The 16,079-nt window shown below is 39.7% G+C and overlaps 1 protein-coding gene across 1 annotated transcript in view; it reads left to right on the forward strand.

The window, feature by feature from the left end:
- Positions 1-1,360: 1,360 nt before the first annotated feature.
- COL1A2 (collagen type I alpha 2 chain) overlaps positions 1,361-16,079 on the forward strand; it is a 36,638-nt gene continuing 21,919 nt past the window's right edge. Inside the window, exons 1-17 of the mRNA XM_019959690.2 lie at positions 1,361-1,610; positions 4,041-4,051; positions 4,637-4,651; positions 5,296-5,331; positions 6,548-6,640; positions 7,931-7,978; positions 11,056-11,100; positions 11,189-11,242; positions 11,334-11,387; positions 11,708-11,761; positions 12,211-12,264; positions 12,797-12,850; positions 14,367-14,411; positions 14,708-14,761; positions 14,864-14,908; positions 15,270-15,323; positions 15,916-16,014. Coding sequence (XP_019815249.2) covers positions 1,541-1,610; positions 4,041-4,051; positions 4,637-4,651; positions 5,296-5,331; positions 6,548-6,640; positions 7,931-7,978; positions 11,056-11,100; positions 11,189-11,242; positions 11,334-11,387; positions 11,708-11,761; positions 12,211-12,264; positions 12,797-12,850; positions 14,367-14,411; positions 14,708-14,761; positions 14,864-14,908; positions 15,270-15,323; positions 15,916-16,014 — 885 coding nt within the window. The 5' untranslated portion in view covers positions 1,361-1,540. The remainder of the gene's footprint in view (positions 1,611-4,040; positions 4,052-4,636; positions 4,652-5,295; positions 5,332-6,547; positions 6,641-7,930; positions 7,979-11,055; positions 11,101-11,188; positions 11,243-11,333; positions 11,388-11,707; positions 11,762-12,210; positions 12,265-12,796; positions 12,851-14,366; positions 14,412-14,707; positions 14,762-14,863; positions 14,909-15,269; positions 15,324-15,915; positions 16,015-16,079) is intronic.

The following is a 16,079-nucleotide window of genomic DNA, read 5'->3' on the forward strand; positions in this document are numbered from 1 at the left end:
CGTCTGCTGACGTTGACTGCACTCAGTATTCTGGATTCTCAAGAGTTCCGGTGTCTCACTTCCAGTGCTTCAGGGTCAAGGTCCCAGCTCCTCCTCTCCCTGGTGGGTGAAGGGGGTTGGGTGTGGGGGAGAGATCTAACATCCACGCTGGTGGGAGCTTCGCTTGAGGTGTGACCAGAGCAGACAGCCTGTATCTCAAACTCAAATTAGAAGTCCCTCTAGATGGCCTAGGCTTTTTCTCCAAGGTGTGGAGAGGAGCTGGGAGGTGCTTGGGCGTTTCCTGGGCAGAGAGGGGAAGAGGGATGGGTGGGTTTGGGGGACTCTGAGTTTGGGCTTGGGATGGAGCTGGTAAATCCAGACAAGGAGTCTGTGGAGAAGAGGAGGGGGAGACTGGAAACCTGAAAGGGAGAGGGTGGACTTTCCATGCAACCTCAGGAAGAGACTGCGAGTGAGAGAGGAATCCAGGTCCGTCAGTTACAATCACTTCGCAGGGTCAGATAATCCCCAAAGCCTCGGTTTAGGATCAGCCTCAGCAAAGAGTGGCCAGGAGATCTAGGGTTTCTCCGATGTGGTCGATCTGGTCTGCTGGCAAAGCCCATCCTCCCCGGTGCGGGAGGCCACGCTGCCACTAGCGCGCATCTCTCCCTTTCAACAGTGGGTCTCCTCGGGACTCCAAGTCCACCCTCCAACAAACGGAACCCCCCTCTCATCCTTCCCCGGAGCCAGAAGAGAGAGGGAGCGTTACTTCTGAAAAAGTGGGCGCACACACGCCCCAGAGTTGGAGAAAAACGGGGCGGGGGTGAGGGGCAGGGTGGAGGGGGCGGAAGGAGGGCGGCCTCTGGGTGCGCCACGCTGTCGGACCCGTTCTGGGTCCTCTGCCCCCAGGGCCCTCCACCCTGCCGGTGGCCCGCAGGGCACAAGGTAGGCAGGGCTGGACAGCTCCCGCTTTGATCTCTGGGCTCCGGTCCCTTCTCCAGCTGCCGGGCTGCCGCCGAGAGCTGCAAACTCTGCCCACGTCGGTGTCAGCAGAGCCCTCCGACGTGTCCATAAGTGTTTCCAAACTTGGAAAGGGCGGGGAGGTGGGGGGAGTTGGGGGGAGGAAGGCCAGAGCGGGGGATGGGGAGGGCGGAGGTATGCAGACAGCGAGTCAGAGTTTCCCCTTGAAAGCCTCAAAAGTGTCCACGTCCTCAAAAAGAATGGAACCAATTTAAGAAGCCAGCCCCCGTGGCCACGTCCCTCCCCTCGCTGCACTCCCTCCTCGGCGCCCCCGCAGTCTCCTCCCAGCTGTGGCTGCCCGGGCCCCCAGCCCCAGCCCTCTCATTGGTGGAAGCGCTTTTGGAGGCACCCTCGGGCCGGAGAAACTTGGGCCGTATAAATAGGGCAGATCCGGGCTTTATTATTTTAGCACCAAGGCGGCAGGAGGTTTCGGCTAAGTTGGAGGTACTGGCCACGACTGCATGCCTGCGCCCGCCAGGTGATACCTCCGCCGGTGACCCAGGGGCTCTGCGACACAAGGAGTCTGCATGTCTGAGTGGTAGACATGCTCAGCTTTGTGGATACGCGGACTTTGTTGCTGCTTGCAGTAACTTCGTGCCTAGCAACATGCCAATGTAAGTGCCTTCAGCTTGTTTCGGGCAGTCTGGGGAAGAGGTTAGAGGGGTGGGCAGGAAAACCTGGTCTGAAATGGAAAACCTCGCCAAGTTCCAGGTACAGCTAGGAGGGCAGGCTCTCTGGCATGTGGAGAAACGCTGGCATATAAGAGAAACGTGGAAAATACTGTAGAAATAAAAATCAAAAGAGGCTCTCGACTCTCGCCAAAAGTTAGGGAACTTTTTCTCTTAACTCGGAGTGAGGCTGTGAACTTCATCTGGATCCTCCAGCTAGTGAAGCTCAAAGGGATCAGAGAATCTTTTTCTTTAAGGATGAGATGTTATCTGACATGACCAAGGAAGCCAAAGGCCTCCACCTAAAAGGCCCCATAACTGCACTGATGCCCACCTCTGTGAAACCTGAGGCCTGGTTTAGAAAACCCTTTAATTAAGTTATTAAAAAAAAAAAACTCACGCCCTAAAGACTTTTCTGGGTGTTTTAAGACTGGTCTGGATGATGGTGACCATGAGGCGCCCTCTGGAGGGAGGACAAGGAGAGCACAGGGGACCAGGGCTTAAGGCTCGCGGAGTCACCATTTAAAGACTCCACAGGGTTATACAGAGAATGTCTGCATTTCTCCTTGAACCCAGTCCCAAAAGCTAGTCAGTGTTTCCCGGCAAGGAAAATGGATACTTTCTGAAATGTAATTAGCTTCTCATTTCATTACCTGATCATGGAAATGGTAATATGATTTAGCTAAAATCTGCCCTGCCTTTTGTTGAGCCTGAGAGTTATCTCTTTAACATGTTCCCAGTGACAGGCATTCTGAACTTAGCAAGTTGGGAAATTATCAACACTGATCTGGGTCTCAAGAGACCCAGGTTTTTCCCATGACTCTGCCAATAATTTATCATGTGACTGTGGACAAGTCAAACTGAGCCTTTTCTAAAACACGGCATAGAAACTGGATGGACTCCAAGGCTGCTTTCCAGCTGTAGGTTTTATGACCCCATTGGGTATCTGGCCACACCCAACACTCTAAAACTTGGCTCCACCCATATGCCACGGTGTCTACCATTGCATCATTACTGATGCATTTGTGTGTGTGTGTTTTCTCCCTTCATCAGCTTTTAGTATACACACTGTGAATACTAAGGAATAATTGCATTGAACTAATTCACATTACCAGGTTCATTTTTTATGAGATCTGAGGGTGGTAGGGGAAAAGGGTCTTCTCCTAAAGATGAAAATAAACCTCGGGAAGTTTGAAGGTACAAAGGACAATTCAACTTCTCATCAATATCCAACCCCAGTCTGAATAAAAGTTACCCAACACACATTCTTCAAAATGGCTCAGTCTGAATAATTAGAAGGCAAATTTCCAAAACCATGAGGACTTCCGTTAATCAAGCCCAGGCATAATTATTCTTCCTACTGATGAACACAATGAAGTAAACATATCATTTTTCTAATTTAAAAGTAATTCTCATAAATTGCCCTTAAATATCAGGGCTGGATGTGGTCCACCCTCCTGAATTGTGACTGCTACAACAGATGTTCTCACTCCAAATGACACACTTCTTGGCCACCTAATTAAAGCAATTTTTGGGGTGATTCATTTTGTTGCCAGCTTGGCCACATTTATATCCTGTGTTAGCCTGTAATTTTTATACTGTAGGAGCGGAATTCAGTCTTTAAGGACTTAAAGCAATTATGGCAAAGGGGGAGGATACTACTTTGGTGTATTTTTCCCATTATTTTTCTAGATCTTTAATGCAGTTTTTTCCATTTATACAGAGCAATTCTTTCTCAGGGCCAAAAGTGATATATGTTGGTAAAATGTCCTTACCTAATTTAAGTGAACCTATTTAAAGCAAAACTTCAGGTGTATAAATGAATCCATTTTCATGGTGACTAATTCACAAATTAGTCCTTTTGGAAAAGGACATTAAGAATGGTACAAACACTGTAATGTTAATGTTATATAAAAAACCAAAATCTGCTTTAGGTAATGTAGTTTCCTAAATTTCTCCCCTTTTAAATTTCTAAGTATCAAAAATTTTCTAAACTACAAATTATTGCTCATCAATCTGCTGGTTTTGCTCACATTCAGTGAGTCACTGTGCAATTTACCATCATAATTACTAAACATTACAAGTATCCTTTAGACACATTAATGTTTCACAGCATTTATAAAATAGTAAATAATTAACAATTTAATTCAAAGTATATTTACACATTAATATTTAAAACAAATGGTCCTGTTGATCCCTGCCATAATTCTGACCTGCATAATTTCCAAGTCATTAGAATATTCTTAATAAAAAATACAACTGGTCCTTTAATTAGGTAAGTCAGTTTTATAGACAAGTATACCCATCTGTTAATCACTGCTGGTGATCAGTGAAATAATACTAATAATTATTTCTTTTTTCCCTTTTTCTCTATAGCCTTACAAGAGGTGAGTAAAATTATTTTTAGAATTTTTAATTTTAGACTTTGATTGCCTTGGCCACAGTAGTCGTCTCTGGGGAAAGAAAAGGAAGCTATATTGGTATTGACCAACCTGAATTTCCAAAAAAAATCAAGAGTTAAGGTAGTCCAGCCTTTCTGGTTGCCTTAGCAAGTACCCACCCCAGTTTCCAAAATGGGCGGGGCTACTGAATAAGGCCACCCTAAAACCTACACCCATAAGAAAAGAAGAATAAATAATTCAGTGGAAGGTTGGGTGTTAGCACCAGCTTCCCCGGAGTTAGACTTCATCTAGCTAGAGAATTTTGTCACTCCCTGGAGTCATCTGCAAGATTGTTATGAGCAAATTCTTAGCTCATGAGCTGAATTTGAGGTATAATTATAGATAAGTATATATCTGAGATCTGTACATATTTTTATTGGTAAGATGTAAATTGTACTTTGAAATATTAAGATAATAATAATGTGCAGTATGTATAATTTGTAAGTGTATTTGTATACTACATGGAAATGGGAGCCATTTTTAAATTTATACAGTTTTCCTCATAATAATCTTTTACTTATTCTCTTCTAGGCAACTGCAAGAAAGGTAAGAGTCTAATATTTCTCTGTATCTGAAATGATCAGAGATAACTTAGAGTTTAACTAAACTTATGGTACACTACAGAAGGAATATACCTTGTCAAGATTTTGTGCATATGAATATGCATTAGCTAAACCATAGAATGAAGTAGCTTTGATATGTAAGATAACAAAGTTTTATTATCTTCCAGAGTCATCTCTAATTATATTTATATTATACAACTGGTGACTTACATACAAAAGGAAAAGAAAAGATTTATTTTGTTCTAGAGATGAACTGAGTATCATATTAATTATAGGTAGTAGACAAAAGTTTATTTTAAAGAGCTTTGACTATATAAATATGCTGTTATTGATGTTACAAAATGATAATTTTATCCACAGAAATTATCTTTCTAAAAATAGTGGTTACAATATTGGCCCTAATGCTGGAGACTATAGCCTCCAATCTCCCAGCGTAAAACAAAATTACATGTAATTATAATAAAAACAAAAAACTTTTATCTATTTTATTGTGCTATTTTTATAGCTACTATCTAGTAACATTATGGTTAGATCAGACTCCTGACTAATCATTATCAAGAATGCTTTGCTCATTCACTGGAAATTGCTTAGACATTTATTATTGTGCTGTTTGTATCTTCCTTATAGGGCCCAAGTGGAGATAGAGGACCACGCGGAGAAAGGGTGTGTAATTTTTGAACTATTAAAGAGCTTTGGCCCATATTTTAATAACTACATATTAGAAACTACAGGAGTCTGACAGTTTATAAAAATGTTATGTATCCAGATAATTGCCTACCTTTTAAGCAGATAATGCCTTACAGAAAGTGAATGAGCATTATTCTACATAATCAATATTATTTTTAGGTCAAGATTATCCTTTAAGAAAGCAAACCTATTATAGATAGCCATATTCTTTGCATGGTCTATCTTTCTTTGCTTGAAGTTGACATGTCCAACACATAGATGAGGGAGAGGTGCCTACCCACTACAACATGACCCTTCCCTTTTTCAACATGCTTTGTTTACTTTTCAAGTAAGATCTCTGATGTAGGCTTAATGTAATAGTGAACCAGCAGTCAACAACATGTTTCTGTTTAAATTAATAAATGTATAGGTTAGGCTTGCATTTTTTTCATGGTATTCTTAGATCTTGCTATATTTACGTGGTATCAATATATAAATACCCATACCTTGTAACCATTGAGAAGTGCAGACTTCAATGTATTCCACTCAAGCAATTTATTACAGGTAGGATTATGTCAGTAAATTACTTTAACATAAATAGTACTAATGGTAGGAAAACTGCAGGATTTTCTATACTGTGATGACTATTAATTATCATTTCATCTACTTTTCACACATAACATACTAAAATAATTGAGTAAATTCATCAATCAGAAATTGACCGTCAATATACATAGTATATCTGGAGAAGGAAATGGCAACCCACTCCAGTATTCTCTTGTCTGGAGAATCCCATGGACAGAGGAGCCTGGCGGGCTACAGTCCATGGGCTTGCAGGGTCGGACACGACTGAGCGACTTCACACATACATAGTATATCACTGTGCACTGTTAACCATATGAATTTATAGCTATAAGTTTTAGCTTTATTTGAATACTGGAGCTCCTTTATGCTTCAATAACAAATGGCTGACATAGTCCTCTTCCAAGAGGAACTATCCTGTCTTGTGTCTTCTTTGGACACCAGCTACTAAACCTCCTTCTAAAACAGACCTGTATCAATAGTGACAAACGTGGCAGTTTAAACGTCCACATCACGTGTACCTTCTGACCAACTTCTGACCTTGTCGCGTGGATTCTGAGGGCTCCTTTCTGAAGTACAGGTCTCCATGGAGTTTGTCTAACCCTGAGGTAATTCACTTTTTCCATCACAGGGTCCACCAGGCCCACCAGGCAGAGATGGTGATGACGGCATCCCAGGCCCTCCTGGCCCCCCTGGCCCTCCTGGCCCCCCTGGTCTTGGCGGGGTAAGGTGTCTTTCAGTATCGTTAACTTCAGTTTCTTGTACCTGTATTGGAAGAAGACTCATTGGGGGATTTATTTTTAGTGGTTTTGAGGGAGAGTCTGCTATTTGGATATTAGTATAGTATTTTATTTCATTTCTTTGGTTTCTTCATTCAAGATTCTGCTTTGGCACATCTCTTTGTGTGCCCTTGTCAATTACAGGACAGCTCTTTGTGTTCACTGAAGGTGGCTGCAGCCCTCGCGACCATTATTTAATTTGGGAATTTAATATCTTTTATCAGTGGGGCACAAATAAGAGGTGTTGCATAATTAAAAAGTTTGATTAGATTGAATTATAAATGAAATCCCTGATCTTAAGCAATTTCACAAACATCCTACTCTTTTTATTCTCCTTGGCTTGAAGTCTGCAGAACCAACATTCAAAGCCATTTTGGGTTTAATTTGCTTGAAACTAATTTGAGAAAAGTACATTTCCCTTTTTCATTAATATCTTCTTTTAGCTTTATGCTTTAACAATGGTATGAGCACCAAATGGCCTCACTGCAGGAAGAAAAACATATTTGCTTAATTGGTTAGCACTATGAATCAGAAGCCTGATTCTAATACCCAACTATATGCCAGTAAAATAAGACCTTTCTCCCCCAAAGATCTTATTATGATTGCTTATCTACTGAGTGCATTAAAAAGCACCTTCTTTAATAGATCTACCACTATAAGAGAGATCTTTAACAGTAAAGCTATTACTGTGAACTATTTTTTAAAAGTTTAATCTTCCAAGGGGCATTTTAATTTAATTTTGCTCTAAACTTGAATACTCTTTATACTCTTGTTGAAACTACAGCAAGAAAAAGATCCCTTAGTCGTTTTGTATAGTTCCAGAGGAACAGGGCAACAGGTGGAAATGCAAAGTTGTTCTCTTGGTTTCTGCTTTAATTTATCAGGGGCCCCCACTGACTTTTAAAGTTTAGAAAGCTCTCTTCCTCAATGTACAGGTAGAGGGTGGGGACTGAAGTGAGAAGGTTAACAGGGAAGGAAAAGTTTCAAAATAAAGTAGGGAAGTTCCCTATTTCAAACTTGGGGTGGCCCTAAATTTTAAATTCTTAAAATTTTTTAGGAATTTAGCTCAGTAGGGAAGTCTAAATTAAGAATGATGTAAAAAATACTGCTCCCTTTTAAACATCAACAGAAAAATCTTTAAGAGTAGAATGAGAAAAATGAACTATATAGCCAATAGTTATTTTATATATATATATATTTTTTATATTTTTTTTTTTTCTTTTTCTCCCATCTAGAACTTTGCTGCTCAGTTTGATGCAAAAGGAGGTGGCCCTGGACCAATGGTATGTTTATCTCTAATTTTTATCTTAGCCAAAAAATTACTAAATAGGGAATTTACTTTATGTTTAAAGTTCACATAGCCATTTATTTAGCTACTTAGGTTAATAGTACTCAGATCAGATAAAAGCAGTAGCTATTTTTGTATTCAAATCTATAAAAATCTAAGCTTAGATAAAGGGGTTCCATTTTCTCTACAAACATGCTTCCTTATGATAGATCAGATATTTATTTCCAAGAAATAATCTCTGGAAATAGTAACCATAATTTAAGCAAACCAATTTAATTTAGAAGAGTGATCACTCTAATTAACTTTCTTATACCCTTTAATATTGCACAGAATTTTAGGCAACCAATAGAGACACAGAACTATTAAGTTCTATGAACTTGCTGGAAAGGATCAGCAAGTTCTAGTCTAGATCAGCAAGTTCTAGTCTAGCCCGTTCATTTTCTCTGTGTGTGTGTATTAGTCAGTCAGGCGTGTCTGACTCTTTGTGACCGAATGGACTGGGGCCCATCAGGCTCCTCTATCCATGGAATTCTCCAGATAAGATTACTAGAGTGGGTTGCCATTCCCTTCTCCAGGGTATCTTTGCAATCAAGGATCGAACCCAGCTCTCCCGCACTGCAAGTAGAGTCTTTACCATCTGAGTCACCGAGGAAGCTCATTTTCTATTTAGAGAGTTGAAGGTCTTTCCCAAGGACATACATGTGGTTAATGACAGAATGTCAGGCAAGATGTCTGATAGTCAACATCATAGCTTATGTATCTAGTACTTGAATAAAACATTACATCATTCAACAAGTATTTACCAGTTATCTTCGGTGAGACCCAAACTCTATTATGCCTTTGGGATACAAACAGTGACTGTGACAGATTCTCACCATCTCTCAAGGAATTAATAACATAGGAAATGTTTCTTTTTATCCATTTTTGATAAAAAATTCTTTTTAAAGTCTGATTAATTATAAATCAGTATAGGAGAGAATATGACTGTGGTGATAAAAGTCTATCTTTTACAAGTAAACCTTCTCACAAGCATTAGTGAGTTTTGTTAGGGAAAAAAAAAACTGATAAGAAAATGCAAAATATATACTCGGATGTATAAAACAGAGGGGGAAATTGCTACAAGTAAAAACATTAAGTTGATTAAACACTGCAGTTTAGTACGTAGCCACACATACTTTAGTGATTTTTTAATTAATTATTTGCAAACAAAAGTATTTATCTGCCCAAAGTTGAGATAGTCCTTAAAATATAAATTTTACCTGGACAATGTATACAACGCTCTGTCTTCAAAAGATGTTCTGCCGTAGCTAATAGTCCGCAATAAACTGATACACCGTAAGGGCAAGACAATATTTTCTGTAAATTAAAACTCTCACTTGAGAAGTAATAGGCCTTTAATTGATGATTTCCAATTTCCTGATTTTGCTGGTAATTTAAAGCATTCATAGCTGAAATGAGGAAGTAGAGATTTTCTCTTGGCTTTGTTTATACTGGATATTTGAAATTAGCCATTTCAGCTAATGCTGGACATTAAAAGCAGTACCCATATCTCAAGAAGAAGCTAAAAAAAAAAAAAAAAAAAAAACTAACTCATTAATTAAAAAAAAAAAAAACACCTACATAAGTCTGGTAAGTTAATATGGATTTCAGATTTCCCTGACTTCGGAACATCTTTCTGGTGGGCAGAAAGCATTATGTTTTACTTTTAAATATCAGTGAAATATAATTTAAGCTTGCACATTGACAGGCATTCACAGATATATGTAATCAACAGATATTTGTTTCACAAACAGACAAGATAGGTAGCAATAAAGCATTAAAATAAATTTCCATGTTGGAAAATCAATAACTATAAAACCCCAAAGGGTTCTTCTCTGAATTAATGAGTAATCATCCTGTACCTAACAGCCTCCACAAAATAAACTACCTTTTATGGAAATGAAATTGTTGCAAATACATGGAAAAATGAATAAATATAATTAAAAATTCATGGTGTCAAGGAAAATTATTTTTTAATATACCCCTGAAAATGTTATTTGATTGAATAGTGACAGTGTTTCTTTTAACATGGAAGCAATTTCTAAAACCAAAAAAAAAATAATTCTTATAATTAAAATGATGTGTTTTTAAAAAAATCCGTATTGTTTCACTCTGGGCATTAATACAGTGGGGCAGACTTGACTGCAGAGTCCCCATAGACAAGTTACCTGAGGCTTGTTTGTGCAGTATTTTCAGTGTTAGAGGCACGGCCCCTACAGAAGAAATTGCATGGGCCTTGCAAAGGGGGCTCACAGGCGTATGCAGCTCCCAAACCAGCGACACTTGGTCTGAATCTGTGTGCTACAGAATGAAGAACCAAGGGGAGAACAGTCCGCTGCCATTTGGGCCATATTTTCAATAATGATAACATATAATAGATTCTTCCAGTAGGACATTTCAATAGTATTTTATTTTTCCTTCACCCCTTACTACAACCACTCTTGTTTGACATTTTCAGCAGCCACTAATAGCTTTTAATGGAGCCTTAAGATTATAACAAAGATTACAACATAAGATTATTAAACAAAAGATTATAACCTCCCTCTAATCATTAAGAAAGAGTTTCTATCCTTTGCAATTTATGCCCCTTGTGGCAAGAAAAACACCAGTTTCCTAGCTAGGTATGATATGAGGAGATGACATATGATCAAGGAAATCCAGATGGAAATGCTTCACTGGCTGAATGCACGGTAGTTGTATATTCTGTACCATCCAAAGACCGAGTCACTTCATTTCATTAGAAGAATCTCAGTATGCCCAATTACACACGAATTTAAGGAACTGGTGGCCACGCCATCTAACCAAGTTATGGTCTAGATTAGGAGAAGAGGTGAAAGCAAAGGCAGAGAAACAGTGGAAGAAACTTGGGTCAGTAAATGCTTCCTTGGGAGGGACAAAAACTTATGAAATGAAACCAGGACAGTTCTGTTCATTGGTGCATCACAGACTGTGGCACTGCCGAGCTCGTCCTGTCTAATCCACCCCGAAGCCAGGATGACTTGCCAGTGCTAACTGTGTCTGTCCTCTTCACAGGGGCTGATGGGACCTCGCGGCCCTCCTGGGGCCTCTGGAGCCCCTGTAAGTACCGGGAGCCTGTACTCTATCTTATGTAAAGAAGACAGAATTACATAAAGGCTTGGAGTGTGACTTACTGTGTTTCTTGTAGGGCCCTCAAGGTTTCCAGGGACCTCCGGGTGAGCCTGGTGAACCTGGTCAGACTGTGAGTACTTTTCCCCCTGTGTGATAAGTATTTTTTTCAAGAGGTTTATTAATATAACATTAACAAAATGAGGGGTCTTCTGTTTTCCCAGGGTCCTGCTGGTGCTCGTGGCCCGCCTGGCCCTCCTGGCAAGGCTGGTGAGGATGTAAGTATTTACTCGTAAGCATTTCTAAGTGTGCCATTTAAATACTCCTGCCTCAAACAGAATTTCTAGATTCAAATGAAGTATTCTGCCAAAAGCTGAATATGCCTGATGTAATTCTCCCCATATGGAAAATAATATTTTAATGAAATAATGATTAATTTTCTTGCATTTAAGGAAATATCATTGTTAATTAGATACGTATCTGGATCCACTTTTTTATATAATGCGTTTTTCCCCCGGTTGTAAAAACCAAGATGTCCCCACTTTGATCTGATAGCTTACTAAGAAAAGGTTGACCCTGTGATGCTTTGATGTTTTAGGGTCACCCTGGAAAACCTGGACGACCTGGTGAGAGAGGGGTTGTTGGACCACAGGTAAGATTCTTTTTTTATAACAGCATTTAGTCCAAACATCAGAGGTATCTCATGTATAAAATAGTTGCTAAAACTAGAATCAGACAAAGTGGCAATGTAGATGTCGTACTTATGACACTCACTGGGGGCATCCAACAAATAAAGGAGCCTAGTTAAGAATGCATAGTTTTTATTAATGCTGATAATGTAACAGTAATGACAGTAAGCCTACTGTAAACAACTAAATTGTGGGTTCTCAGAGTATCATAGGATTAGTTACTCAAATTATAGCATCTTAATCACCTCTCTGTGCTTACACATAGCATCTTAATCACCTCTCTGTGCTTACACATATGCTAGTCTTTGATTCCAAGCTTGGACTTTGATGAGAAGAAACACTTTGGAAGGAAGAAATCAGGATCTTTTTATTTAGGATAAAAATGTCATCTGTCATCTGTGTTTCTTTTTAGGGTGCTCGTGGCTTTCCTGGAACTCCTGGACTCCCTGGCTTCAAGGGCATTAGGGTGAGCACCGTCTTTACCCACAAAAGAGAAAATGTTGATTACTTTTAGTAAACCCCTCAGGTACCTTTAAACTTCTGGATAACACATATTGGTTCCAAATTCCTGGAATTTGCCCAAGTGGAGAGAGAGTTAAAGAGTAAGGTGGCCAGAAAGTAAAGTGGAATGTAGCTTTTTTTTTTTTTTAAGTCTGTTCATAGCTTCCAAGAAATGAGGATCCTACAGAGAAAACTGTATAAAACGGGTGCAACATAAGAGGTATTTAAAGTCGTCCGAAGATCATGAAATTATTAATGATGGAAAGTACGTGAGAGAGCATCTAGTTCTTCATGCTTCTCTTCCAAGTGAGGGAGGTTTAGTGACTTAGCTAGGGCAACAGAGGGAGTTTGTCAGGGGCTGGGGCACTGGGACTTCTTATTCTCCTGAAGCAGTCACAAGGTTCTTAGAGAAACAGTAACTGCGAAGATAAAAGATGTTTGAGTTGACCGATCACTGTAATGAAATAGCATTTTAATAATGAGGATTTGCCTTTCAGGGTCACAATGGTCTGGATGGATTGAAGGGACAGCCTGGTGCTCCAGGTGTGAAGGTAAATACTAAATCAGAAGTCCTGTTTTTAAAACGATTGTCATTTCCTATCACCATCAAACAAATATGTTTTACTGAAGGCTACTCATATTCATAAGTATATCTGATTTCCTCCTCAATACTTTAAATCCCTCAATGGTCAGGACTATGGGATTCTATAACAAAAGGCCAATTATTAATAATATTCATTTAATTTAATACCTATTAAATGATTGAGATAAAAATAATGTCAATAGTTTCTTCCTCCATTTCCTTTCCTCCTGTAATTTCAGTTGTTCTCTGCAGCCAAAATAAAAGTAAATAAACATATAATCAGATATTAGAACACTGTGTTATTTTAAACTGTAAATTCCCCTTTGCCATGCACTAATTAGATAGGTACATTCATGTCACAATACACTTTTCAACCTCTTTCCTGTGATTTATCTGCGCACACTCAAAAAAATTTTAATTAGGTAATTAAAGTCTCAGAAGTGTGTTATCTCTCGGCTGGGCTCTTCTCTGACAGCGTTTTCAACTATAAAATGTTCTCTCTCCTATTAAGGAGATAATGTGATATTAAAGTGAATACCAACGTAATTACAAATTAATGAGTAACGAATACTAGTGGGACCAGAAATGAACATGAATATGGAGAATATGTTCTAACTTTGCAGCTGCCACACAAATGGATAAGGTCAAACTTAGCCTCCCTGGAGCCTAAGATAATAGCTCCGACTACTAATCACAGCACCATCAAATGCTAGGGCTGCGAGGAGCCTTGGAGACGCTCTCATTTTGCAGATGAGGGAAACTGAGGCTTAAAGAGAGTGAGTGACTTGCCCAAAGTCACACATCTAGTAGAAGGGCACAGGCTAGAATTCCTGACTCCCACTCTAGGGCTTACTCACAAAGAACACACTTCAGATAAAAATCCTAGAAATGAAGCCTCTTAAATGGTCTCACAGACCAGGTTTCTTCTATATCTAAATTAGATTATCTTGAAGGAAAGTTCCTTTTCATGTGCCATAGTATTAAATTACCACCACCACCACCACCACCATGGTTTTTACTCAAGAATGTAGCTTGGAAATAATACAGCTCTATAAAATATTAGGAAACTTCCGATTTTCATGCATATTTTATAAAAGTAAAAATATTATGTTCAAAATAACTTTAAAGAGGGTAAATATGTTGCAAGCAATTTACCGTATTGTCTCTTTTTATGTTATCGTTCTAATATATAAGCCTCGTCTAAATGATATCCAAAATCTAAGGGGAAAACTGGGGAAAGGGTAAATAACACGCGACCACATCTCCCTAATACTGTGGTATCTTATATTATCTAAATAAAAACCCATATTTTATAAATTTTTAAAACTTACGTGATTGGCATAATTGAGAAACAGTCTGTGTAAGAAATGTGACATGAATACATGAATGGTTGAAACTGAAGTGATGGTGTAAAAATTACCCAATCAGAAAAAAGTAATATACATATATAATGAATAAAAACTCAATCCTTCTTTTCCATGTAGGGTGAACCTGGTGCCCCTGGTGAAAATGGAACTCCAGGTCAAACGGTAAGTATTGATTACTTTACTGTAAATAAAAAATGTGTACACTCTTTGCAAGCTGGAACTTCTTTAATGTTTTTGCTAATTACCATTTCCCTTGGCATTGTATTCTTTGATATTTTTCTAATAGGCTTCTTCCTAGTTAATTGAAATCCATTACCTTTTAGTTGGAATTAGAACAAGACCTATTTATTTCCAGTGGATTCTTGCACATGTTAGAAATTGGAAAAAAGCAAATGACGCCTGTGACTTTTCCCTGAATTAGCAATTCTGGATTTCATTGGAAATATTTCTGCTTCTAGGGAGCCCGTGGTCTTCCTGGTGAGAGAGGACGTGTTGGTGCCCCTGGCCCAGCTGTGAGTGCTTCCAGTTTGGTTCTTTTTTATTCTTTCTTAAAAGCTTCTAATATATGCCATTTAACTTTGCACTTGACTTTCTTTCCTCTCTTTTCTTCATAGGGTGCCCGTGGAAGTGATGGAAGTGTGGGTCCTGTGGGCCCTGCTGTAAGTTTTGACACTGAAGAATTTGGAAGGATTGGGAGTGTGGGATGGAGCTGTCTTCTTTATTAATTCCTTGTGAAATAACGCCATTTTAGACACCTTACTAAATGTTCTCTGAAGGGTCTGTTTATAAGAACTACTATCCTCGAGGCTTGTAGTTGATATGTAAAATAAAATCTACCTCACCTGGGATTCTTGGAATGTCTTCCCTCTGATAATATACCATTGACAACAGACTGGCTGTCAGTTTGCTCTTGGCCAACGTTAACTGTGGCCACACCACTCTAAGCCGCTTCAGTCTTCTCTCAATGTTTTGTGAATTTACTGGGAGGAAACTTCTCAGCACCGTCTCCTGTGATTTCAGGGTCCCATTGGGTCTGCTGGCCCTCCAGGCTTCCCAGGTGCTCCTGGCCCCAAGGTAAGAACGCCGGTGACCACTGTCGTTACCTGAAAACTTTTTATTGTGACGTGAAAGAAAGGGACTATGTTTGCAGGTAGCTGGTTACAGAAGAGCAGCTTAATTAGTCCTTCCTTCAAACTGGATACAGAACAGCTGGTTTTCTCTCTCTAAACCTGAAATAGATTATCTTTCTGTACTCTGAGCACAGTGGGCATAGATAAAGATGGTGGCATGGAAACTGATTCCATAGGGCTCCTCTGGCGTACTCTCTCAGACGAGCTGGAACTGACTAGTTGAGAACCGGAGTCTCTACCGAGAGAGACAGACGTAGATAGCAGACAGCAGATAGCCAAGATGGTCAATCCGGGCCAGGAAAATAGAAATGCAAACCCACAACTGTGGTGCATGCTCAGTCACTCAGTTGTGTCCAGCTCTTCACGACCCCTGCCTGCCAGGCTCCTCTGTTCTTGGAATTATCTGTGGTACCAGACCTCATAAGGGAAATTATTGCAATTCTGAAGAAATGTCATGAAACTTGGTGACCTAAAAGCAGAGATTTGCTGTCTCATTTTTTGCTGACTAATGCCTCGGTGTCTATTCCTGCTTTTAGGGTGAACTCGGACCTGTTGGTAACCCTGGCCCTGCTGGTCCCGCGGGTCCCCGTGGTGAAGTGGGTCTCCCAGGCCTTTCTGGCCCTGTCGGACCTCCTGTAAGTAGCCAGTGTCGTTAATCTAACCGAGCAGGAGGAAGGAAACGAAAGGAGTGAAGGCAGGA

The sequence above is a fragment of the Bos indicus genome, chromosome 4 (assembly GCF_029378745.1).
Source record: "Bos indicus isolate NIAB-ARS_2022 breed Sahiwal x Tharparkar chromosome 4, NIAB-ARS_B.indTharparkar_mat_pri_1.0, whole genome shotgun sequence".
In the NCBI taxonomy this organism is placed as follows: Eukaryota; Metazoa; Chordata; class Mammalia; order Artiodactyla; family Bovidae; genus Bos; species Bos indicus.